The sequence below is a fragment of the Pomacea canaliculata genome, linkage group LG1 (genome assembly GCF_003073045.1).
Source record: "Pomacea canaliculata isolate SZHN2017 linkage group LG1, ASM307304v1, whole genome shotgun sequence".
NCBI lineage: Eukaryota > Metazoa > Mollusca > Gastropoda > Architaenioglossa > Ampullariidae > Pomacea > Pomacea canaliculata.
Genome location: NC_037590.1, coordinates 19,735,795 through 19,762,802, shown reverse-complemented (window position 1 = coordinate 19,762,802; position 27,008 = coordinate 19,735,795). Strand labels below are relative to the sequence as shown.

General features: G+C 38.6%; 1 protein-coding gene across 1 annotated transcript in view; it reads left to right on the top strand.

Moving 5' to 3' along the window:
• The window catches only part of LOC112562170 (DNA-dependent protein kinase catalytic subunit-like), a 69,314-nt gene that overhangs the window by 39,863 nt on the left and 2,443 nt on the right, over positions 1 to 27,008 (top strand). Inside the window, exons 55-85 of the mRNA XM_025235242.1 lie at positions 305 to 515; positions 863 to 1,025; positions 1,332 to 1,571; positions 3,701 to 3,816; positions 4,437 to 4,568; positions 5,186 to 5,365; positions 5,547 to 5,634; positions 5,957 to 6,080; positions 6,372 to 6,510; positions 11,845 to 12,030; positions 12,535 to 12,663; positions 13,340 to 13,438; positions 15,246 to 15,354; positions 15,604 to 15,715; positions 16,200 to 16,377; positions 16,813 to 16,957; positions 17,216 to 17,403; positions 17,618 to 17,774; positions 18,404 to 18,570; positions 18,918 to 19,040; positions 20,467 to 20,555; positions 20,944 to 21,037; positions 21,481 to 21,666; positions 21,927 to 21,995; positions 22,133 to 22,277; positions 22,672 to 22,739; positions 23,664 to 23,884; positions 24,305 to 24,400; positions 24,853 to 25,011; positions 26,130 to 26,331; positions 26,516 to 26,704. Coding sequence (XP_025091027.1) covers positions 305 to 515; positions 863 to 1,025; positions 1,332 to 1,571; positions 3,701 to 3,816; positions 4,437 to 4,568; positions 5,186 to 5,365; positions 5,547 to 5,634; positions 5,957 to 6,080; positions 6,372 to 6,510; positions 11,845 to 12,030; positions 12,535 to 12,663; positions 13,340 to 13,438; positions 15,246 to 15,354; positions 15,604 to 15,715; positions 16,200 to 16,377; positions 16,813 to 16,957; positions 17,216 to 17,403; positions 17,618 to 17,774; positions 18,404 to 18,570; positions 18,918 to 19,040; positions 20,467 to 20,555; positions 20,944 to 21,037; positions 21,481 to 21,666; positions 21,927 to 21,995; positions 22,133 to 22,277; positions 22,672 to 22,739; positions 23,664 to 23,884; positions 24,305 to 24,400; positions 24,853 to 25,011; positions 26,130 to 26,331; positions 26,516 to 26,704 — 4,504 coding nt within the window. The remainder of the gene's footprint in view (positions 1 to 304; positions 516 to 862; positions 1,026 to 1,331; positions 1,572 to 3,700; positions 3,817 to 4,436; positions 4,569 to 5,185; positions 5,366 to 5,546; positions 5,635 to 5,956; positions 6,081 to 6,371; positions 6,511 to 11,844; positions 12,031 to 12,534; positions 12,664 to 13,339; positions 13,439 to 15,245; positions 15,355 to 15,603; positions 15,716 to 16,199; positions 16,378 to 16,812; positions 16,958 to 17,215; positions 17,404 to 17,617; positions 17,775 to 18,403; positions 18,571 to 18,917; positions 19,041 to 20,466; positions 20,556 to 20,943; positions 21,038 to 21,480; positions 21,667 to 21,926; positions 21,996 to 22,132; positions 22,278 to 22,671; positions 22,740 to 23,663; positions 23,885 to 24,304; positions 24,401 to 24,852; positions 25,012 to 26,129; positions 26,332 to 26,515; positions 26,705 to 27,008) is intronic.

Sequence of the window (27,008 nt, the reverse complement as noted above, 5' to 3'; positions counted from 1 at the left end):
CGGCAACTTAAATTTGAAATTCATGGTACAGTGATTTTGGTGGTCTGCCATATTTTTTACTTTAGTAAAGTGGTCTGTGGTCCGAAATACTTAGGGGACAGGACTGTAGAAAGTGTTGTGTTGGTCTTCATGGGCACAGAGCTGAAGTTTTATGCCAGTCCTCTAGAAGGGGCTAGTCTTCAGCATCTGTTCATGGAGGTTGCTGGAGGTTATCTGTGTGTGGACTGCTTCTGGAATTTTTAATATAGAACTGTGTACTTATATAGCCATATAAATTTTGTTTTCTTTTTCTTTTTTGGCCCAGACTTACAATGCAGAATTTTTGGAGCAGTGAGTCCCGACTACCTGATGGTACAGTTGATCGCATGATTTCTATTTTGGAGGCCATGTATACTCCAGGAAGTGAATGCAACTATCTGAGTTATGCCACAAACCTTCTGCTAGAGATGACATCAAAAAGTCCCGACTATGATCGTCAGATTTTTGAACACCCTTTGTCAGAATGCACTTTTAGGGTCAGTGCAGCATAATTTTTCACTATTGACTGTGAAATAAGACTGCCTATAAACTCTTTTGTTTGGTTTTATAGGTGAAATTTTTTTCCATTACATGCTCATTTTCGCGTGTTAGTAGCTAGTCCTGTAAAGAAAAAAAAGACTGAATTTTCACATATTCCAACAGCAATTACAAGTACAAAGACTCATGCTTGTACACACAAACACACATGTTCATAAATGAGAAGATTTATACTTTTTAAAAAATACAATAATATGAGGGAGGGACAAGGTCTTAGTGAAGTGCATCTCAAACATCAGAAAAAACTGACTTTTCTGTCTGAAGGTTTATTTGTTTTTTTATCCAGGACTACTCTGTACAGTCATCATGGAGGCAGAGGCATGCAGTAATGACTCCACTATTTGCTGTCACCCAAGGCAGTGAGACCATGGAGGATGTGGAGGATAGTCTGAGGGGAGGAGTACGTGCCACGGTGGATGTTGAACAGTTTACAGCCACCATGGAAACAGGTTTACTTTTGTTTTGTTTTTTTTTGTTTTTTTTTTTAATGACAAATATTTTACTCATCCAACGTATCTATACATCCACTTGGTCATTTTGTCAGCATGTCATTCATGCAAGCATGAAAATAAAAAGAGTCAGTAGTAAGTGAAGAAGTTAAGAGAGAATTAAAAAATTGGAATCTTTGTTTGTTTAGTTCTTTCTCTTGATATTTTTTCAGATCTCTTTTTCCTCTGTTTTTTTTTTCACCTTAGCTTTCTTGGTAAGGATTGTTCTCAGGAGGCATTCCCATTAAATCTTTTTTTTTTCTTTAGGATCAAATGCTCCATTCAATTGGCTGACACAAAGCAGTCTGGATACATTTGCTGATGCCAGCCTGATGGAGACAAACTCTTTAAGCTCCCTGCTGTTCACAGTGGGCTCTTCCAGTAAGGGTGCAGATTCAAAGACTCGTGTTGCCACAAGACATCATCACACAGGAACAGGCAGTAACTTTGGAAAACAGATGGCCAGAACTGAACGCACAGGAAATTCTGCAGGGCCCAAGAATGACAGTTGGTCTTTTTTGGTTTTTATTTTGTAAATTCTAGCTTGTCATCCGTGGCGTTATCAGGTAATATTTTCTGTCAGTTATTAACTTTAGGAATGGAGCCTTGACATTTGCTATATTAGGTGGACATGCAATAAATTTACTGATTTCCAAAGTTAAAAAATCATTAAAAATGAGCTAAAACTGATATGAAAACAAACATAAACTAAAATTCAAAATGTGCAGAACCCAACTGTTCTTACCCACAATATGTGGCAAATATTGATGACTCAATTTTGAGATTCTACAATGACTACCAGATGACATGATCATAGAAAATACATAGCTACTTTTGCCTTTTAACCATGGGAAATTCTCTTCCCTGATTGCAAGAGCCCTTTGCCTGCTGGTGCCACTGCCTTGACACCTGGTATGAAAGCACTTGATATGTTAATACAAAACTTTAGTATTCCCACCAGTATGTTGACATGGTTACCTGTGGTGAAGACATCTAGTCTTTGGCTTAGTACCACTTGTTTCAGGCAGTTTGGATGCTCCTGAGTTTGAACCTGCTTTTTTTTGCTTGTGGTCATGGATTTTCCTAAAGGGAAGGCTGCTTTATCTTGACCTTGCTGGTTTGACATAAAACATTAATTTCTCTCCCCCCACCACCACCTCCATGGATTTTTCTTGTCCCAGCTGTGGTAAGGCCAAGTATCCAAAAACAGTCTCTGGTGTGCTTTCCATGCTTGTTGTAGCTCAGCTGTGCAGTTTGAGCTAGCTGTCTAATCAGGAATGGGATTGGTTTGTGAAGGTAAAACAATTTTTTCTTTCTTTAGCTTCTTTGCCTGAGCCTGTGCATGCACTTAAAATTTATCTGAAGCATATTTCTTAGATATTTAGGCCCAGTTGACTCCAGCTCTTCTTTCCTCTAAGGGAAGATGCTGAAAGAATTTGATCTAAGACTGTCTCTTCCTGAACAAAACATATGTTGAAAGAAACTTCTGAAGACTTATCCCTAAAATGTTCTCTCAGTCTAAAATCAAGCCTTTGATGTGCAAGCCATACATCTAGTCTGGGCTTTCAAAGGAATCTGGCCCTTGCCAATATTATGTCAGCTGTCTGGGGAAACTCAGATTCAACTTTTGGCAGGTTTTTTGTGTCTTCATATTAGGCTTCTCTTCATTTGGCCTACCCTATAGCTGGAGCCCATTATGCTGTAGTCAGAAGGAGCTCCACAGCTGGGTTGGATCCACCTCGTGATGGAGAATAAATATAAAGAAGCATAATTTGCAAGCGGCTCTATGCTCCTCAAGGAAAAACAAAGAATAAACAAAAGTATAATTTTTTAAAGTACATTTTGTTTCTTGGAGCCTGGTGACATGACAGATGACATGATGGGAATTCCCCCACTCCTGCCCGCTAGTCTTTACTATCAAATTGTGGGGAAAAGACTGGCAGAATACCTATCTTGTGCTTCTGTAGCAAGCGTCAAGGGAGATAAACTGCATTTCAACTTCCAGCCGGTAGGAAAGCTTTTGTAATCAGGGGAGATAGTTTACTGTCATGGTACTGTCATCCAGTAAGTCTTAAAGAAAAAGAATTTACTTCAGAAATTATATTATCTTGCTCAGGACTAATAAATTGTACAACAAAAGGAACTACTGCATTCAAGAGCCAAATCAGATTATTTTGTAGTTGTAGTTTTTGTACTTTTTTCTTTTGAAAGAAAACGATCTTAAAAAAAATAAGGAAATAATTCCTAGTTCTTAGTCCAAATGAATTTAAATTGCTTCCGAAAACTATAGTTTGAAAATAATGTTTTATATAAAGATGTTTAAAGTAAGTTTCATAAAAAAAGTAACAATCAGCTCAAAACAGATTCTGTAAATACTGAAGTGATCACATAAAGATAATGGTATGCTAAGATTGTTAATTGTACATGTCTTGGTGTAAACCTGTTGCTCCTTTCGCATCCCAACAGCCATTTCAGATTCCAAAGAAAACCTGTGTTCTGTTGCACATGGATGAACATTTAAAAAAGCATATGTTTTTAATGTGGTGTGTTTACGTGGATTTTTTTTATGGGCTTTTTGGATCAGATATATGTATTCATATAGCTGTAAAAAACTGACCATGTCTTTTCACCACCAGATAACACACCTGATGAAGATAATGTGTGGAAACTGCGGAGGCGTTTTTTGAAGGACAGATCTACAGCTAGTAAATACTTTGCTCGAAGAGAGATCAAAGAAAAGAGCAAGAGAGAGGTAAGTACCATCAAATAACCATTACAATATTGGCTTGTACAAAATAGGACATTTCATAGTATAGTAAACTCGTTTTTCTGCATGGAATGGATACTAGTTTCTCAGTATCTATTCGCATCAAGGAATAGTTCTTGTGTTACTTTGTTGTCATCTGAACTCTTGATTAGGATGCTTGTTACTGAATTGTAACAGAAGTAAGGATTATTTTTCTCTGCTTACTTACCAACAGAATTTAGTGAGAATTTGTATATCTCTGAAAAAGACATGTATTCCTGTCCACCTGTGACTGAAAAATGTATGTGGCAAGAGATATGTATCATTATTGCCTATGACTAAGTAATGTAATGTTGCAAGAGATGTTTATCCCTGTCATCTTTGACCAAGTAATGCTATGTGGTGACATAAGAGGAAGAAAGTAGGATGCAGCACACAAAGTGGAAACAGTCTGTGCATGTCTTGAAGTTAATAACATAATATGACTTCATTCCTTTCAGTTTCTTTGATAATAATGCATACTTTAAAGAGTTGTTTATCCATGCATCATTAAGTAATATTTTTAGAAATTAAAGAATTATAAATACTTGCATTCAAAATTCAGAAGTAGAATTCTCCTGTTCCAGGAAAGGCTGAAACAGCAGCGCTTGAGGCGAGAAAATCAGGTAACTCTCTACCGAAGGTATCGCATTGGTGATCTTCCAGACATCCAGATCAAATATTCGTACATCATTGCTCCACTGCAAGCTCTTGCACATGTAAGTTGAACCTGTTTTGTCTCAGGTCCTAGTCAGACCTGAAAGGACACAATCTGTCTGTCCAGTATAGAACTTTAGGCTGACATTTGTTTTCATTTGTTTTCATTTGTTGACACCATTTTCAATGTTTCCTTTTTAACTGAAAATGCCATGAAAAGCATGCAACAATTCATGTCAGATGAATAATAAAAAATAATAAGTTGCTAGAATCAGGAAAGTACTTCTGTCACTTAAATCTAGTTATCATAAGTTTATATTTTGCGTAGTTTCATACGAAAATCTGATGGCACCTAACACTTTGTCACCTTTATATTCTATGATGGGAGGTGTTATTTGACAGTTGCATTCTTTTCAATATAAAACGACCTCCTATACATCATGATGCTTGAACTAGTTTTCATTTTCGTTGCTGAAAAAAGGAGAGATTACTATGCCTAAATGTTTTATAAAAAATTTGCCTGACCAGAAGATTATATTTTTTAGACTCTAGATTTTGTGCAGGGTAAGAATGTTTGGACTTGGGAACCTGGTTAGGGGATGTACTGTTGGGATGAATATGTGTTAGACAACAAAGGTTTACTCCTTGCTTTTTTTTTTTTTTTTTTCACTTTTGCCAGCGAGACAACACAATAGCCAAGTTGCTGTTTGGAGCTGTTTTCAAAGCCATTTATCAGGAGATGGATAAAGTAAAGACTGACCAAGAGATGGAAGAGACAAAGGAGAAGATCAGTGACAGTTTGGGGCGAATGTTATCAACATCCATTCACTACTTTACACCCTTCATGGGCTGTGTTATGGTATGCAGTGGAAGCTAGGAAAGTCTCTGACATAATTCATATTTTTAAAACTATGATTTGTAAACTTGTTTTTAAGTAGTGTACAAGATACATGTTGTGAATGTTGATGATGTATGATTTAGTCTTGTGTAGTTACTATGATGAGTTTTTTCCCCTTCCCTGATCTTGTGCTGTTACTCAGGATATTCTTCACACCCTGCGGTCAAGTCTGAAAGTTGAAGTTAGTGAGCTGAGCATAGCAGCCAAGATCAGCAATCTGCAACCCCTTGGTAATTTCTTACTCTTTCTACTTTTCTGCTGCACACTGCTAGAGATATCAACTTAGTGAAGGTAGTAGAGCCTGCTGAACCCTGAAAGCATCTAGTTGACATATCATGGCAGGGCATAAATAAGAGGAAAAAAAATGAAAGAATGAACTCAAGTGACAATTCAGCCAACATAAATAAATAAGAAGAAAATTTTACAAAAATCCAAAGATAATATAGATGATGCTGCATAGCTTTGAGTAAAGAATAATAAGTAGGTCCCTTTCTGCCAGTAAAGCTTTTTCTGCGTAAACATCATTGCTTCACTTTCTTATGGCAATTGCAGGCATTGAAGTCATTGAGGAGCGGCTTATTACAGAAGATTCAGGTGGTGCACGCCCATCGAAGCGCAGTCGATATGATGTGACACCTGTCACCAAAGATGATATGCAATGGATAGAATTAGCAAAGTGAGATTGTCAAAAATGTACATTGATTTCACTACCCCATATTTTATTATGACATCAATGACAGTAATATATTTGTAACAAAATTTATAAAGTGACTTATAACTTACTGGATGTTTAAACACTTTCTTCCCATCATAGTTAACTTCTTCCTATCACAAGGGTAAGGTGAAAACAGCCTGTAATTCATTGTTGAAGGACAGCACAAAGGTAAAGATAAAAGATGTAGCTGATTGTGTTGGTGAGACAAAGAGGATTGGCTGGTTAATAATGAGCATTGCTTTCCATTGACAGGCTGTACAAGTCTTTGGGAGAGTTTGATGTGCTGCATGGTATTTTTAGTGGCATGCTCAAGACCAAGGAAGTCACCCAGCTTGCCTTAATAGAAGAATCTCATAGTGAATACAAAGCAGCCATAGCTCTCTATAATAAGGTTTGTTGTTTCATTTGAAATTTGTAAACAAAGATAGTTGCATGAAAATTTTGGTGTCTGTGTCTTCTAATTAATTTAACAGGAAGCCATTCCTGTCTAGTAGGTTTTTGGATTTTGGATAGTAGATTGCCACCTTAATAAACCTGCCTTTTTTGCAGATTTGAAGAATGGGTAGGAATCATAGAAGAATAAATTTGTTGTAGAAAATTTTACACTTTTTTCAGAAGTACAGTACCACCTCACTAAGACCTTCCTTTAATCATTCCCTCTAAAATTTGACCCAAAGCATTTTAACAACTAAGTCACATATTATGCCAAATCACTGTGGTCCTCGTCTATGTGCCCGGCCCAGACTTCAACCTTGCAGCTGAGCACATTGCAGACACATATAATCGAGCGACAACAAGATCAGTTGATCAGCCTGTGTTTTTGCTCGGTGACTTCAACCGCTGTGATGTCTGTAAGCTGCTTCCCTGTCTCCATCAATACGTCACGTGTCCCACCCGCCTCGACAGAACGCTAGACAGGTGTTTCGGTAATGTGCCGGCCGCTTATGTTTCCAAGTGCCGGCCGCCGCTGGGCAGATCGGACCACAACATTGTTCATCTGCTACCCACATACAGACAGCTCCTTAAACGTGAAAAGCCGACAACACTATGTATTAGGACCTGGACAAATGAAGCAACTGAGCTGCTCAGAGACTGCCTAGAGGTCACTGACTGGGATCTGTTCTTCACTACCTGTGGAGACGACCTGGACTGTCTGGCAGACACAATCACCTCTTACATCACCTTCTGTGAAGAGTCTGTCATCCCTACCAAGCAGATCTGCAGCTATCCAAATAACAAACCATGGCTAGGTAAAGGACTGAAGCACTGTCTCAATGAAAAGAAGATAGCTTTTATGCAAGGAGACAAACAGAAAGTGAAAGAAAAGGAGAAGGAGTTCAGGGCAAAGGCAAGAACGGCTAGAGTGGAATACAGAAAGAAGGTAGAAAAGCTATTAATTGAGGGCAACGCAAGAGATGCTTGGAAGGGCCTGGACACCATGATGGGTAGAGAACGCAAGACACAGAGAGTAAAGTGTGATGACCCAGTGTCATTTGTTAATGAGCTCAACACTTTCTACGCGCGGTTTGATGTGAGAGACTTCAGCAATGAAGCAGAAAATATCTGTTCTTCACTGTCGGCAGCCACTGTCACCATCTGTGAGGGAGATGTTGTCAGAATTCTCTCTCATGTGAACCCACGTAAAGCTCCTGGACCTGACCACGTGAGAGGCAAAGTACTCAAAGAGTGTGCTAGTCAGCTGAGTGGTGTTTTTACCAGACTTTTTCAGCTCTCCCTTGACTCTCATAGTGTCCCCCGCGTGTGGAGAACATCCACAATAATACCAGTGCCAAAGAAGCCTCATGCTACCAACTTGAAAGACTTTCGACCTGTGGCTCTCACGTCTGTTGTGGCCAAGTGTTTGGAGAGAGTTGTGGGAAGATTGTTAATCCCCACCATGGCTGATCGCCTGGATCCTTTGCAGTTTGCCTACAAGCCACGCAGGGGGGTGTCTGATGCAACTCTCACGCTTTTAAATACTATCCTACAACACTTGGACACTTCTGGCACCTATGTTCGGGTCCTGTTCATGGACTTTTCCAGCGCCTTCAACACGGTCCAGCCACACCTTCTTGTACAGCGCCTACTAGACCTGGATGTCAACACTGGCCTAGTTCTATGGATCAGATCATTCCTGAAGGACCGACCACAGAGGGTGGGTTTCAGAGTTCCACCGACAGGTACTATAGGGTCCAGCAGCTCGTCTGACGGAGTTTATTTGTCAGTGGATGGAATGATTCTGTCAGATGAGCAGATCCTCAACACGGGTACCCCTCAGGGATGTGTGCTTTCCCCCATCCTGTTCTCTGTATATACAAATGGGATTAGTATTAACAGTGCTATTCTCAAACTTGTTAAATATGCAGATGACATGGCCCTTGTGGGCTGCCTGAAAGACGAGCAGTCCCTGTCACAGTACCTGGCCTGTGTGGGGGAGCTGGAGGAGTGGTTTGACCGCAGCTTTCTGGATCTGAACGTTGACAAAACGGAGGAGATGGCCTTTGGAAGAGCCTACGAAGGAAGAGATGGCACAACCCCTCTCTCCCCACCACTCCAAATCAAGGGACAGCAGGTTCAGAGGGCTGCTGTGTTTAGGTACCTTGGTACAGTGATCGACGGGAGGCTCTCATTTAGTGATCACGTGAACCAAGTGTACAAAAAGGCCCAGCAACGGCTGTACCTTCTGAGGAGACTTCGCAGCTTCGACGTCAGCTCTGGGGTGCTGGAGACTGTGTACAGGTCTCTTGTTGAGAGCATCCTCTCATTCAACATTGCTGCCTGGTATGGTCACCTACTAGTCAAAGACAAGGCAAGGCTGGCCAGAATCATCCACCAGGCAAATAAAATTATTGGTCAAGCACAGCTGCCACTTTCTGACTTGTACCTTCATGCAGTCAGAAGGATGGCACATAACATCATTTCGGACCTGAAACACCCTCTCCACACCAGCTTCCAGCTGTTGCCCTCAGGCAGGCGCTATAAGGTACCACGCATAAGGAAAGCTGCCTACCAGAGGTCCTTCGTGCCAGCAGCCATCACCATCCTAAATAAAGGCACAAGGACTCAGGAGGAATCAAACAGAGACTGAAGAAGAGTGAGTGCTGACATCTGTTGTCAGCCATCACCTCGTGTGTCATTCTTGTCAATGACATTTTCTGGACGCAGCCGCGGTAAAGTTGAAGAAAAATGAACAATTAGTAAAATAAACAACTGATCAATGCTTACGTGTCATCTACGGTGTCACCGATCACCGCAACTAAAAAATATATCCATGGTATTCATATTGCCATGGCATAGCGTCGCACGAACTGTTTCATCCTACACTTTGTGCGAGTTTGCTGCCTGTCTCGCGGTAAGTCGCTGCGATCTGCACGGTTCGGACACGATAGGGACTGTCATTTCTGGTACTGTCATCTGACACCACAGACACTGTTACTTCTGGCACCACAGGCATTGTCACAAGAGTTCTGTGGTGATGGTTTGGAAGAGTAGCATACCACCCTGGCGTTTCCTCTTCACTGTCGTCATCCTGAAGGTATGGCGCCTCCCGCAGTTGAATGTCCTTTATCTTGGAGTATACCAAATGATCGTCTAGGTACACAAGAAGGACTGAAATTAAAAAGTTCGGCATGGTGGTCTGCATTAACCTCTGGAAAGTGGCTGGTGTGGACGTCAGACCCATTGGCATCCTGGAACGGGCGTGTTGCCAGCGGCCCTAGCCAGTCCTTTTGTTGACAATGTCTTCTCAAGATGAGCTTCATGCACGGCTGCCTGTACTGCCTGCGCCACATCTGCGGTAGAGTCCATTATCCGATCAAGAACGTTCTTCCTAGTAGAAGCGACACGCGCCTCCTGCGCTCACTTGTGACCACATCGACCAGGTCCTTGACACCAGGATAGAAACGTCCTCAGACGCTGGCCGTAAACATGTCCACCACCACTCCTGAGTTTGTTTTAGCTGTAAGTCCTGTATGTGCCCTCGTGCCCACTCGTCAGTGACCGTCGTTACCTCACTGCCGGTGTCGAGCAACGCCATCACTCTAATGCCATAAATGACAACCTCCGCCGTCGGACACTTTCCAGTCAGGCCAGCTACACTTTATTTCCCTGTCATCCTGTTACGGAAAACGGGGGCAGTCACTTTCCCTGACCGGTCGGGCTGCAGTCCTCCGAGATGGTGTCAATCGCCGCCACTTCGACGCTCTGCGCCGCCTTCTACCTCGCCTGCTTAAATTCTGGAGCTTCGCGGCGTATTCGTCAACCACCTCATCACGTTGCTGTGGCACTGAATTTTTTTCTTTCCGTTCGCCGTACGCCTCCACTAGGACACCCAAGATCTTTCTCGGCGTATCTCTTGCGTCATGCGGAAGCATCATAACTCGACGTCTGGCAGGTCCCTCCAGCGAGCTCAAGATGTAACCACGAGCCGCATTCTGACACATCGGGTTTAGGGCGAGAGCTAACTCGACCTCTGTTTCAATCTCGTCGACACTCGTTGGTCCACCGGCAAACTACTGAAAGCGGACTAACTAGTATGCTCGTAGAGCCTCTGCCCACCCAACGGATAGCATCATGGTCCTCTCTATGTACTAATCTTCTGTCGTGGGCTTCTGCCCGTGATGAACAAATGTTTTTTTTTTTGTTAAGCAGTGCTTTTAGGCCCTTGGTCACCCAAGGTTTGTTGTTAGGATAAACATACACTGCTTTGATGGACTGGTGCAATCAACACTATTTTACTCCTCACTTTTACTTCTAACTGTGTGTTAAATGTCTGTATGGGTATGTGAGCAAAGACAAATTTCTGTCCTCCTGGGCAGACAATAAAGTCTGTTTTGATTTGATTTTGATTTTGATATATTTGAATTATCAGCACGTTTTCTTGCATAAGCCTGAAGCCTGTTTCTTGCTTCACAGCAATAATTTTGGCAGCTTCAGCCACCCATCAACATCAATTATTGGAGTCTTTTTTTTATAGTTTTTGTCGCTTATATTTTACTACAGAAAACCATTCTTTGTGCTGCTTTTAGTGGGTTTTTTTTAATTTGACATCTTTTATTGCAGAACAAATAACAATTATTAGTAAAAGCATTTAGCATAGATGTAGCACTCTAGTAGTGTACTAAGTTATGTCTTTGTTTGTAGAGGGTAGGGGTTGAACAGCTCCCAGGACTGTCCCTTTCTCATGCTGGTTGCATTCGTAATAGCCAGCCTTGAACTGCCCCTCATGTGGCTGCTGGCAACTGGACCTGTTGTTACACCAGAAGTTATGAAGTTGCCTGAGACACTTGGGGAGACCATAACCAGACAGGGTGACCAGGGGAGCTGGGAAAGGTCATGACGAGACCATGGGAAAAGGGGTGGATGGTTCTGGAATGTTCGACAGAAAATAGAATAAGTAGCGTAGCTTGAGGGTTGAAGGGGACTTTTTGATTTGGAAGTGAGAGTGGAGAGACGGCAGGCCAGGCTCCAAGTGAAACTGAAAAAAATCTACAGTTGTGCGCAATTTCGATCTTTGTTGTGTTCTTTTATGACTAGCCCACCCCTACATAGCCATCAGGGACTGATGTGTTGGTTACATAGATATTCAGTTTTTAAATACAACATTTTAGAGGTTTATTTTCATGATTTAATTTTCCTGCTAAGACCCTCTCAGTTACAACAAGAACTTGGTAGATTTTCGCAAGTCATAATAAGGAGGTTCAACACTATCAAAAATCGTTTTCAGGCATTAGAAAGTGCAGACCATGACCCAAGACCTTTGGAAGCAGAGATTGACCTGTGGGATGAAAGCCGCATGGAGTGTCTGAACCGCTTGACTGAATGGACAAAGTTAGAGATGGTGACCACAGATGCACTGAGTCAGGAAGGAGAAATATCACTTGCATCTGTCTGGGATGACACATATTACATGGTAAACATGACTTTCTTAAAAACACCATCATTTAAAAAAATAAATAAATAAAAGACTAGAGAAGTTTCGTACTGTGTTTTCATACCCAAGGAGACAAGTAGTCTGACCTGTTCTGTCACTAAAATAACATGTGATGTTAACGTATATATGCAGGTGGTAATACAAGAGGAGATACAGAGTATTTTATGATATCTCACTTCAACAGTAGCAGCAATTTAATTTAATTAATTTAAGTAATATTTGTACAGGACTAATGATGTATTGAAATTAAATACTGAATATTCAAACTAGAGTTTACATTGTAAAATTTTCCAATTTTCTGAAACATTGTTTATCTGTTCATCATATGTCCCAAGAAAACATCTAGGCATAGTAATCTCTTTTTTTCAGCAACCAAAATGATATAAAATGTTCCCTTGTTAATATGGTTTTATGTATGAGGTTTATATATTGTGCTGAAGCATGATGGCTTTGTTCATGACTGTAAGTGTGATGTGTGTGTAGGAAACATATTTGCCATACCTGATACGCAGTAAACTGAAATTACTCCTCCATGGAGATGAGAAGCAGCAGTCATTGCTATCCTTTATTGATGACTCCATGAAGAACCCACAACACAGAGCACATCTTGAGGTTTGAACTGTCTTCAGGATTTATTATAACTTCTAAATTTTGTTATAAACTGATACTTATGTTTGCAGCATTTCATCCAAGTCTCCAACATTGTGTGCTGCAAAGAAAGTCAGAAACCCTAAAGTTTCAAGAAGGCATTGTTGAAAGTGTATCATTAGGTTTGCATAAAGAGTCCACCTCAGTGTTCAGGAGAAATGTTTCAGTTTTGGGTCCTTAACTCTGAAGCAGTCATACTTGTTGTCATTACTAACTTCAACTTTCAGCCATCAGCAGCTGACATCGTACCAAAGAAATGAAAGTTAATGTTCCAAGAATCTGGCACAGACATTCCAATGGATCAAACAATTGTGCTTGTTTTGTAAAAGAGCTAAATCTCAAAGAGATTTTGCATGAATAATAAAAAAAATCTTGCTTGATTTTTAAGGGAATTTCTTTTCTCTTAAACTCTATTTACAATGAATAAATAATTAGTCTTACTATGACAAATCAAAAATCCTTTTTTGATAAAAAGTACTGGAAGTATATTCACTGTGCTGATGCCTTTTTGACATGTAAGCAGCTGTGTGTGTGAGATAGAGCGAGAGTGAGAAGAGAGAGATTGAGAACAGAATACTACCTAGTTAGCTGAGCCAAAAATGTACATGTGGGGATGATATATTCATGCTGTTGCCAACAGAGTCGATATTGTGAGGACCTAGCACTTATGTATGTGTGGCAGAAGAACTTTGACCTCGCTCGACACTATGCGAGACTTGCTGTGCAGAGCTTTTTCCAGGTACCTAGTGTGCTTGCTGGTGTGTTTTTGGGGGATATGTTTTATGGGTCATGGTGAACTTGTGGGCTGTGCATATGTATCTATGTAAGCAGTTGGTAGATTTTTCTGCTTAAAAATGCTTTTAACATTTACAATTTTTTGAACACTTAATCTTCATATCAAATTAGCTAGTGTTCATCAAGTGTGTTAATTTCACTGTCACCTCTCTCAACATATTCATTCAGGACAATTCCCCATTCTTTTGACAAAGAACAGAATGATTGCCTTAGGCTGCCCAGGTCATGTATATTAGCTGAGACAGGATAAAATCAAATGCCATTAGATATGAACAATTTCTTCCTACAGTCAAGTGACACTAGAAATTCACTATTTATCTTACTGCATTAATCCTTTAGCAAGGCATCAAACACTCTGCATCAAACTTATATGACCAAAATTGTTAACGCATCAAATAATTCAAGTAACTAATATCACCTACATGAGAAAGCAATTTTCAAACAACAAAATATGTTATTCAGTCACTCATGGTTATTTTTGATATCTTTTCACTATTCTTACTAAATAAAGTTCCATCAAAGTCCTATGAGCTTCAGTCCAAATGTAACTGGGGGAACACTGTGTACAGATTACAAATACTAATGGTTTGATTGAGTTCAACATGTGTTGTGATGCACCAATGAATATTTGACATGGAGGCACCAAAAGACAGTCACAAGGTAATCCGCATCCCAGTATACGAAGATCAGGGATGCATATATCCCATGGGACACAAAACATCCCACACTAATTGATAGAGATGAAGAGCCCTAGCACAAATTCATCAGATGTAAAGATAAGTGTCCTGGGGTGGTAACACTTGGTAAGGTAAAATGCAGGGTATGGATATGCAATCCCTCCCTCATCAGCTCTGCAGATGCCAGAAAGGTCATACAAAGATCATGGGATCCACTGGTTGACATGGGGGTGCCCAACATGCATCGCCAAGGTCATAAGTGAGTGATTAGTGCGTTGCAGGTGAAACTGTCAAGTACTGTACACGCCATGAAGATTGTATCAAGAGCAAAATGTGTTCCCCAGGGTAAATCTGTAACTCATAGATAAAAGTGCCTGTCTTTTCCTCCTACTAACTCACTCATCACTCTCTCATTACGTAATTACTTCAAATGAAAAAGAATTACCTTGTTCATCCCTCACATTTTCAGGGGAAAAAAAATTACAGTGTCTTTATTTGCATCATAGCCCCAAACAATCAACAGCCTTACAGAAGGCCAATATCAAACTGCTTTACACGATATGAGCACTAAAATTTCACATAATATAGAAACCAACAGTTTTACCTCATCTGGGTGAGGGTACCGATATGTATTTAACAGAGCCTGCAGTGGAAATTTTCTTCTTTCTCAATGACTGGAACTTCAAGCCATCAGTTAGTGAACAGTTCACCCGGTCTCGCAGGTGAACATTATGCTGACACATTCTGGTACATTCTTTAACCTTCAATCTACTAACATACTGTATTCAGTGTCTAGCTTGCATTCACCTCTTAGGGGTTAAAATTACTTGTGTCATGGCCGCACAGACTGGTCTGTGACATTCACCAAATAACAGAAAATGAGAAAGTTGCCATAAGTTGGTCATTCTTATTTAAAACTCTGTTGGTTCATTAACTTTTTTCACACAGTTCGCACCTGCTAATATGAATATCTTCATAGCTACAGCTCAATTGTATCAATATATCCAAAATGAACAGGTGGAGCTTGATGTGACTCTCATATATTTTTGTTTTCTTTGCTCTGGACTTTGCCAGGACTGGAGCAGCACAGACAGTCTCATGACAGCCAGCAGAACACACTGTCTACAGCGCCTGCAGCCTCTTTTGGAGCTACAAGAGTTTCTTGATTTCGTGGCAGATAAAAGTGTGTACATGTTTGTTTGTGTACTCGTTATTTATGTTCTTGACTATAAACCTGTTGAGGACCTTTTATCTCATTTCATCATAATTGATGATTTGCTTTAGTTTGTTTGTTCATGAGAGACAGCCCCTACTCTGGTCTGTGCTTTCAGTGCATGTAGAGTAAAACAGGTCTTGCTAGAGGTTTACTTAGCCGTCACATGAGTAACACTCTGTTTCCCGCTGCAATTTATGGATATATTAATGTCTTCAGATAACTTCACCTCCTTTGAGCCCAGTCACCAGCTGATTGCAAGATGGGAGCAGCGCTATCCTCATGTACAGCTGGACTTGGTGGACATCTGGGATGATGTTGTGACCAACAGGTTTGTTGTCATGTTGAAGGCAGGACTTCTTGGTTATTCATTTTGTCTTTGTCTACATTTCCAAACTTAAGACCACCCATTCAACCCACATTCACAGAGTTTGTCGTTGGTTGAGCATTGTAATATCCATTCATTTGCCATTCTTCTACAAAACAGTTAATTATTGACTTTAAATCTAAGCAATCAGTTAGATCTTAGATTGATTTATGTATTTTGTATTCTCCTAATGCAGTGGTTCTTAACCTTGTTTGAGGTACCGAACCCACAAGTTTCATATGCACATTCACCAAACCCTTCTTTAGTGTCATCACGAATTGTGGGTGTGTCTTGACCTCCGTGGCGGAGGCTCCGCCGAACCCCTGAGACCGACTCACCGAACCCCTAGGGTTCGATTGAACCCCGGTTAAGAACCACTGTCCTAATGTATCCTATGTGTATTCTCTTTCAAACTGAACTGTATCTCTTATATTTTATTTGCCTGCAGGAATGTTTATATGGACAAGATCAGAGATCAGATGTTGTCCTCAAACTTGATGGAAGAGGATCATGACAGCAGTATTTTTGAGGACATCAAGCTTAGGCAGCAACTGAAGCTAGCACACAGCTGCCAGGAGCAAAATAACTTCAACCTCACCCTGCGTATACTTAAGGAAACATATTCTGTAAGAGTTCATTAAATAACAGGGGTTTTTTTTGCAATTTAATACAAGAAAGGAATTTTTAAAACAAAATTTAAAAAACAGAAATTTGGTTTATGTGGAAAATACAGTCAAAGAAACACTGGACAGGTTTGACAGTCTTGTAAAACAAATGCTAAGAATTGTGTAGGTTTCTCTTGTAAAAGTATGAAGATTCTGTGTAAATCTTATTTTTGCAAGGGCTGCAAAGCTTTATGTAAAGGGTATGATGACTTGTTAAATTGTACAGAAGTCCATACAGTATAAGGCATTTTTTGTGGTTGCAGGGTGGCAATAGCATAATAGAAAGTGCTTAATGGATGAAATAGTTTGAAAAGAGTTGAAAAAGTCAAATTAATTTTTTAAGACATTTGTTAATAATTTTTTTGGGGGGGATGTGGGTATTTTTAATGGTTGAAGAAATGCAAGCGAGAAAAGAGCGAACTCCTTGTAGTGGAGTGGAGTCATCTTTATGCTACTACACACCAGAAGAAAGCACTCAGCTGCAGTGGCATTTGGAGTAAAGACATGCTTTACAATGTCCTCAGCACGTTGGATCCACTCTGTGAGTATGTGCATGTGATTGTGTGTTTGACAGTGAGTGTGCATGATGTGGGGAGGGGGAGAGCATGCAGGTATGGAGTTGCATGCACCTGTTTCTTTTTTTCCAGATTTTTTTAAGCTTGACTTGTCTTTTCTTAACTAACATCAATGGCAAGTGAACTTTATGAACTATATTATTTTGATAGTTTATACTTTGTAAACACTACATTCTTTTATTTATTTATTTTGCAAGATGATCATTTTTGCCTTTAAATGACAGCAAAAGTGGCAGAAAGCAAAATGTTGAGAGAGAAACCAGCACTAGGCATGCGGCACATGATTCTAGAGAGCCGGACATTTGATGCTGTTGTGACCGGTCTTATGAGCGTGGGAAATCTGGAAGAACTGGGTGACAAAACCTGTGAAAAACTACAGCAATATACAAAATCACCTCTCAACAAAGGAGATGTGTGTGGTTTTCTTATTTTTCTCTGGTTTTTTTGTGTGTAGTGCAGCATACATGCGTGGAGTGTTTATTAGTATTAATATAGTTTATTAGTATACAGTTATACATCAGTTTTGGTCTACAAGTATCTTACAAGGGCAAACAAAACATGGCAATTTTTTTCACCACCTCTTTTTAGTTGGCTGTTAATTGGTGGTCTATACTTTTTTGCTTCAGCTTATTAAAGAACTTATTCATCATGGTTATGAGTCCTTGCGAAAAGTCATCTCAGAAGTACCCGAAGACAGCTCCCGAGATGCAGTGTGTTTACAACAGGATGTACAGTTGGCTTTGGCCAAATATTGTGATAAATATCTGCGACTGGCAGAGGAAAGTGAGTACTATTCAAGAGTCAAGTTCCTGAACTTTGCACCTAGTTTAACATAATCACATTCACCATTTTCCATTTTTGTCTTTCTGCAATTTCCTCTTCATTATACTCCATGCTCATATCAAAACCTACTTTAATCAGAATCCTTGGTATCTTTGCACGTATCCACCACCTAGTAGTACTGTTGTTTGTTTTTTCTTAGTTCATGTGTTATTTGTTTTCCTGTCCCTTGTATGCTGTCCATGTATGTATTTTACAAATTTTGCATTTATTATTATTTATTATAAAGTACTTGTTATCAGAATTTAGTCTTTAGAAAAATAAGTTTTGCTATGTTTTTTTTTCTTTTTTGTTGTTCATCTGTTTACTGCTGAATTCTGAAGTCCAGATTGTGACAGTTAGCTGATTATAGATACTATTTTGTTTATTATTTATGTTTTTATGTTGGCTGGAAGGCATGATATTTTATCTTTTTATGGAATAATTTTCTATCAATATGCAATTTTCACTTTACTGTATATAAATACATGCTTTTCAATCCTCTGTAACAGGTCGATGTCCTGAACACTACGGGTTAGTATTTTATGTGGTAGTAATTGCAGAAGCTAATTAGTTTGTTGCTGTATTAACAGATGATGGCCTCGTAGCTTCAGAAAGCATGGAGGTATTTCCAGCTACTGCAGTGAAGTGTTTGCTGGATGCGATGCGAGCTGGTTCAGCTGAGGCCCTGGAGCGTTTCCCCAGACTGCTACATATAATTGAGCACTATCCTGACACCACAGATATGTTCTTGAAGAAGGTAGTGTATTGTGACTGTCTCGAGAACTGCTGTTTTGGGTGTTTTTTTAATTGTTTGTTTGTTTTCATAAATCTGAAGCATCCATCAGGCCAAGTCATCCAACATTTTGACACAGAGTCTGATTTTTAACTTTTCTGATGAAGCAAGACTTGTGCCCTGTGACATAGATTCCATTTGTATGTAACATCTCACTTCTATATTTTAATTTTTTATAGTATATAATTTGTTTTTTGTTGTTTTTTTATGTCTACAAAAAGAAAATTTTCCAAAATACTTACTTGAAAACTAGAAAAGGAGGAATGCAAGAAGAGTGGATATTGAAAATTAAGATGATTTATTTCATTCAGTCTGAGACTATACCTAGCTGGATGTTCATCCTGTGGATCAGTCAGATGATGGCACTGTTGGACAAACACCAAGCACACGCTGTACGACCAATCATACTGCGTATTGCCACTGAATACCCACAAGTAAGTGGCAGTTGTTCAGTCTGGTGGTCTGTGGTCTTAGCCATAATCATGATCTTGACAGAAGACAGAATAATAGAAAAGTACTGCAGTGAACATCACATATGTTCATATATAAACATAGGAGAAACATATTCACCTGTTTTGAGTAAAGGATTCTTTCTTGTTGTAAAAGGTGGCAGACATTATCATCAATCTTAAGTTGTTTTTTGAAATGTTAATAATTTAATATTATTGTTTTTAGAAAAGGGGAATTCTTAGCAGTAAATTAAAAGTGGCTATATGGAAGTATACAAATGAATGTGGTTAATACATATTAGTATCTAGGCCTTCTTTTCTCCATTAGGCTAAGTTTTTCCTGTGCATCCGAAGACCTAACTGCCAAGGTCAAGAAGCCAGTATTTTGCATTATTGATACATTATGATAACAAGATAGGCAATCTTTCTGTGAATGTGTTTACCCAGTTATTTGATGTGCAAGTCAGACCAATCTTATGTTATGGAGCAGAAGTGTGGGGCTTCAGTGGAAATGTTTGTATAGAAATTGAAAAGTGCACACATATGCTATGAAAAGAATTTTTGGGTATGGGTACGTAAAATCCTAACATGATGATATACGGTGATTTTGGAAGATACCCACTTTTCATTAACATATACATAACTTGTGTAAGATATTGGATAAAAATAACAAAGATGGAGAAGCATAGACTTCTATGGAGAGCTTACAAAGTGTTAGAATGACTAGACAATAATGGGAAGCAAAACTGGGTATCTGAGATCAGGCTGATTCTTTTCAGGTATAGTTTTGGACATGTTTGTCTAAATCAAGGTTTGGAAGCAGTTATCAATTTTATTTAATGTTTTAAACAAAGGATAATTGATTGTCACTGGCAAGAATGGAATTATATCATCAATAGCAGTGACAGATTTTGTGTTTTGTAAGTCAGTTAAATCTGTGACACACAGGGAAATGTATTTCAATTTAGATATTAATAGATTCACTAGAAATGGACTGGTGTGACTTCAATTTAGAATTTCAGACATTATGTCACATGCCTTAAGATATTCTGACAATAAGTAATAAGTAAGACATGCCCTATTTGTCACATCAATGAAGAGATTGAGTTTCATTTTATATTATGTTTTCTATGTGTGATAGATGTCAGAAAAGTTTCATTCCAAAAATGTATGACATTAGACTGAATAACTTTCAACTACTGATGCTGATGTCAACAAAAAAATGAAATAATACTTCCTAACCTTGCCAAGTTTTTATATTTAGCGACAAAGAAAAGAAATGCTACTCTGTGCTAAAGATATTTTTCATCTATTGTATATTATATATATTTTTCCCATAGTATGTTGTTATGTGCTAATGTTTTTGAATGGGTCCAAAGGCCTAAATCTTCATTTTTATCTTTGCCATTAGGCCATAGTCTACCCATTCCACATTAGTCAAGAAAGCTTCACTTTTGGGTCTACTGCTGAAGACAGAAGGAACAAACAAGGCATTGAAGAGTGAGGCATCAGTTTTGTTTGGTTTTACCTCTTAACCCTTAATATTTCAGCATTAAGAAGGAGCTAAATTTTTGTGTGTGTTAAGGGAGAGTCATTTTAAAATGTTGTCCTTATAAACATTCAGAATTTCACATAATGATGGTCAAAGTGTATTTTCAATAAATAGTTCATAAATTTTATGCAACAGTATTTTCTTCATTTTTTTTAAAATGTTAATCTATTGGAATAAAAAACAGCTTAAGCAGTAAGAGAGTCTTTCAGTGCCAAAATCTCTTTGCTGCTACTCTGGGTTATGACCGTTACTTCCACTCTTTTTGTTCACAAAATCAGAATTCAGGGAAATTAATTTCTTCTGTTAGAGTCTAGTCTTTTTTTCTAATGTCTGTAGGTTGGATGCCTTGTTGTCAGAAGAAAGAGTACCTCTTGTCAGGACATTTATATCAGCTCTGGAGCAGTTTAGCCAGCCGGTTCAGATGTTTCAGGTAATTTACTATCAAAAAATTTTTTTTTAGGAGCAAAGTAAGAGTCTGTAGTGATTGTAGAGCCTGCATATTGTTAAGTCTTTTAGTCATGGCGGGCTGAATTTATAATATTAGTATGGTTGTGTGGGTGTCATAGTATTCTGGATGTGCCATTCCCAGCGTCTGTATGGAGTTTATAAGTCTGAAAAAGCAAAGAACCGTTTTCCAGATCTGGACATTTTGCTAAAAAAGTGTGAAAAGTTAAAGAGTGTTTTTTAGAAAGAAGTACAGTGCACTTGAAAGGTTTCTACAAATGAAAAATTATAATTCATCAAGCCCACAAAAAAAAAAAAAAATTTCAATCAAAATGAACTCAATGGTAGCATCAGCCTAATTTACATACAGACGACTCTGATAGGGCAACATTGTTTACTCCACCAATGACCAATATATTATTATTTCAGGACTGGTCAAGAGACATAACAAAGATACTTGAGAAAAGGCCAGCAGCTGAGATCAAGAAGAAGTATAAAGAGATATACGATATGTTGTTGGAAATGCCACACAAAGGAGAGCAGAGTGGAACTCAGGCACAGCAGACATCATTTGGTGCTGTGAGCATGGGAGAATTCCATCGCAGGTTTGCAGAGGTAGGTAAATGTAACAGTTTGATTTACAGATCCTTGTCTTTGTACATAAATTTGCTTGGAGTTATTCTTCTTGGTCACAGCCATAGCTAAAATATCCTGTTTCTAGATGTATCTCACTCTTGACTAACATTAGGAATCATACTAATATTTTTAGTTGATTCAGCTAGTGGCAGATATGAAGTATAGAAGAACTACATGTGGGACAAATCCAGAAGCATATCATCGTGACAGTGGCTAGACTTCCACTTTCTCTTTTGCAGGTTTTCAAGAATGAGTTTGACAATCACTTTGGAGTAGATGGCTCAAAGCTTGTAACCATGACAGCAAAGGTAAGCTTTTATTTTCAGTTGTTTTTTGGGTTGTTTTTTTTTGTTATTTTTTAACCCTCTAATCTGGATGAAGATACTTTGCATTATTTGGTAAAAAAATTTCTTGCATCATTAAGATCTATCTGAATGTTTATTAGGAATTCAGTGGCATTTTGAGGAACCTTCAAGCTCAGTTTGAAAAACACAAGGCAGATCTGACACCTCCTACCAACATTGGCAAATACTGTTCATGGATGGCTAACTTTAATCCTAACCATGAGAGTCGAGAGCTTGAGATACCAGGTATGTGCATGCTGACTGTGCGTAATGAAGGTATATGCTTACATGTGCAGAAGATGGTGGATAAAGTGAGACACCATTATTGAGTGTTCAGTCCTGCATGATAAACGAGACACAGAAGTGACTGAATCTTATTTAGACCTGTCCTTTTCATTCATATGGCTTGTAGAAAAAAAGATAGAGGTGGAGTACCATACTGGCACTTGTTGTCATCATGTGATCTTTAGTTGCTGCCTGTTGATGCAGGTCAAAATTATACAGCAAAGGCCTCAGGTGCATTGTGTTAAAGTGTGTTGAGATTTTAAATTAGGAGGACAAGAAAACGTTTGAAAGTTTTTACCCTTCATTGATATGATTTATAGAGACTTGTTTGTAAATTGTAACAAATGTTTTTCAGGGCAGTATGATGGTCTGAGGAAACCTATGCCAGAGTATCATGTGAAAGTTGCAGGTTTTGATGAAAGGGTAGGATTTTATCTTATTTTTTTTGTCCTGATCAGTGCTACAAAGGACTCAACAAGCTAGTCTCTGTCAGTCTCTCGGAACAATGTTTCAACTATGAAACTATATTTTGGCATACCGTTACTAAGAACAGAAAATAATCTGTGAGCTTTAGGATGGCACTCACTATCTTATCCAAATTCAATTACATGTACCTGATACCTTGGATATTGTTAGCTTTTTAGAGGAATGAGTCTAGAGATTTCAGCCAACTGATCCACAATGTAACTTTTGTTTCCTTTGTAAATGGTAATGTGTCCCATAACCTAGGGGCATTGAATGCGAATGGTCCACTGTATCTATTCTGTGGCATATGGATGGCGGAAACCCAATGTTTCCTTCTCCCTCATTCACCTGCATTAATATAATCTGCAGGCTGAAAAGTTTTAAAAGTCTTGAAAAGTTTGGGGAAAAAACAGGAAACTGTTTCTTATACCAGGAAAAGTTGTGGAATTTTGACATTTAAGTCTGGAAAAACTTAATGAGTGCAGTGTAATGCATATGGGCAGTTTCCACATATGAACAAAAACAATTCATTATCCAATTATCACAGAACTTTAGGTAAAATTACCAAATCCACTTATTGGGAAAACAGCATATACTCTGGGGTACTCTGAGCTTTGTTGCACAGCATGCCTTTTCCATTTGACCAAACTGTTGAGTATCCAGTGCCTTAAAAAAGGATTGTGAAAGGTCAAGCAGCAAGGGAGAAAAGAGGGGCATTTCCAGCACAAAAGCTGGCCCCGAGATAACTCTGGTCTGTAACACCTCACTTCCCAGTGACTAAAAGATTATGGGATGATCTTTATAGAGATGTATATATAAACACCAACTCATTGTGTTGGTATTTTTCATCTCTTGCCATTTCCTTGTCTTTAATTTCTGAAGGTTTTAGTGATGTCATCACTTCGCAGACCTAAGCGTATCACAATACGTGGCAATGATGAAAAAGATTACCACTACCTCGTAAAAGGTGGCGAAGACTTGAGACAGGATCAGCGCATTGAACAACTGTTTGTTCTTATGAATAAAGTCTTGGAGAAGGACCCAGTCTGCAAAGCTCGCAGGCTAGTTTTGAAGACATACCAGGTTATTCCCATGAATACAAGGTATTTATTATTTGTCGTTTGTTGTGTGCATGAATTTAGATATTAAACGTATCCTGATATTTGTCATATCATCATGTAAACCCCAGTGGGAAATAACTGCAAGTCAAGGGGATAAAAAGTAGGCCTGGAATAGCTTACTCTTTTATTTGCAAACTGTCTCGGAAATACCCTTGTGTTTTAAGGAACTCTTACACTTCATACGTTTAAGAGATAGTTCGTAGATGGTCACATGCATCATGATGTGGCTAGCTGTCTTTGCAGACAGACAGGTGTGGGCTGTGAACTTTAATAAAACTGTTTAAGATAAACATAATTTTTTATAGACAAGGCTCAGTGTTGATGAGTGATTATCCTCCACCTTGAATTTTCAGACTTAAGAATGTGAACTGAAAGTATGTTGGTTACTTTTTGCCTTTCTAGGGTAGGCCTGATAGAATGGATGAGCAACACCATCCCACTGAAGGAGTTTCTATTGAATGCTATGACTGAGAAAGAGAGAACTGCATATTTTGGAGAGTGAGAATCACTTTTTTAATCTAGTTTGTGGGCATTCTTTGCTGAAGAGCTTAAAAATGATTTGTGAGTTTCCAAGAATCTTTCCATGACATTAAGAGAAAACCTACTAAATGCTTTTGTTGAAGACATTGCTTAAATGTGTTGATGGTGTCCTCTTTGTGATGGATGACAGTTACTGGAAGGTGAAGAATTCTGACAGAAATTAAAGACAATCGCTTCTGTTGTAATCTCATGTAAGAAATTGTCATCGCACAAGGAAATTTCATCCCGGGCTGTGCCATAGGTATCTACTTGCATGTAGGACCAACATATTTGTTAGTTTGGCCATATAGCTTCTAAACACTACTGTATGAATGAACTGTGATTATATGAATTATGAGTTACCAATACTAAGAGAAAGTATCAAGTTGACTTGAGTGTGTGGAGTGCTTCCTTTGTTGCATGTTTTTCAGGAATGGCCCATCTCAACTCCATTACAAGTGGTTGCCAAAGTTACCAAAGAAGACTGATTGGGGACTAATTTATGGCCAAGTTTATCAGAATTATAGCAAGACTGAAACAATGAAGGAGTTTAGAATTAAAGAAAGCAAAGTTCCTTGGGATCTCTCCAGGTGAGGATTATTTCTTGTTACTTTTTTTTTGTCTGCTTTTAAAGACTGTAATTTGTAAGTGCAGACAATTTTTTAACCATCTATAAAATGCTTGGGGTTTTCAGACCACCAGTTAAGAAATTTTGGTACTTTTCAGACCATTAGTTAAACTTGGGTTTTGGTTTTTTTTTTTTTTGAAGACCATCCCCCATCTTCCATTGTAAACACATTGGGAGTTTTATCAACAGTTTCAGAAAAAATACACAGCATACGCTCATCTTGATTTCTGTTGTCTAGAAACTGCTTTATTAGTGTCATGCTTTATGCATATAAATCTGTGTTGCTAACATTAGATAACCATAATAAAGATTTTATCAGTTTTCATGTGGCTGGCTTATTATTAACTGTCTTGTGTGATGAGACCTCTGAACTAAACTCTATTCCTTTTTCAGACACCTGAGACATCACAGATCACTTATGTTTTCAAAACCCTTTTTCTTATTTTCTTGATGTGGTTTGTAGCTCTCATATAAGAACTATGTAGCAGAACCTATAACTTTGGGTTTTAGACTTTTTAATACTAGTTTTGAGACACAATAGTTACAATATGTAGACAGTTTGGTTCTAGACCAAACTATCTGAAGCTTGACATGCTTCTGTCTTCATTTCCTTGTGGGTATGGAGGTGCTAGCAATGTTGAATCGATGGCTCTGTGCATACTCTAGGAGTCTTAAGCCTCTGTTATTGCTTTACTCTAGGCCATCTTTTCCTGCTATTCTTGCCTATGTTGGTAAGCATCTGAGTCAGTCTTTGCATTCCAGTCACTAAGCACCACTAGAATGCTTTCTACTTGACAATAGTATTTTTGAACCACTTCGTTTTCATTCCTTGAAGTTGGAGCATAAACCTCAGTGATGGCAATATTGTGAGACCTGGAAGAGATAGAGATGAAAATAAGCCTGCTTTATGACCCAGGCATGACATTATGCCATCGTGGGCAGAAGTGAAGGGTGCACACAATTTATACATTTGTGATTTTGAGTTTGAATAATACATTGAAGTAAAAAAAAAATGACAGTTTATCTTCATTTTTTCTCCTTTGGGGTTCTTTACATTCACCCTGCACATTTTCGTTTCAGGCGAGCATTACAGCACTTGAGCACATCACCTGAGGCATTCCATTTCTTGCGATGTGAAATGCTGACATCACATGCTGTACTGTGTATTTGTCATTATCTCCTGGGTATTGGTGACCGCCATCTCTCAAACTTCATGGTCAATGGTAGGACTGGGCATATGGTTGGCATTGACTTTGGTCATGCTTTTGGATCTGCTACACAGGTTTGTGCAAATTATTTACTTTTTCAACTTAACTTTGGTTCTGATTTTTATGAGTTTTGAGTTGTTTTTTCATTAAAGCTACAATAGTTCTTAACTTTTAGGCTGCTTGTTCTTCCCATCCTAATATTTTCCACAGCTAGAACTATCAAAAGAGTTTCTAATTGTTACTTGTTTTTTGCTGCAGTTTATTCCAGTACCAGAACTGATGGTCTTTAGACTGACACGTCAGATAGTCAATCTGGGTCTGCCCTTCAAGGTGAAAGGACTTCTGGAAAATACGATGATTCATGTGCTTCATGCACTGAGGCAGAACCATGACCTCCTGCTTTCCACAATGGATGTCTTTGTCAAGGAGGTGTCTCTTGACTGGCTGGTATGTGCACTTCTTAGAATGCTTAAATTATGTTTTTAAAAGTAACTTTGTAAGTAAAAGAATGTTCACAGCTGGGGTTATCTTTAGGATAAAATAGCATATTAAAATATTCTTTTTCGTTTATTTCAAAGTCTGTAGAAACACTTTCAATATATTTATATCATCTGCTAAATCATTATTATGTGTGTATTTTTTGCTTAATAAAGGACAAAAAAGAAATTTCTTCCATGTTTGAAATAGCTATTTTTCATAGCTGTCATATAGTTCTTTTATGTTCGTCATACAAACTTTTAACATGAAAACC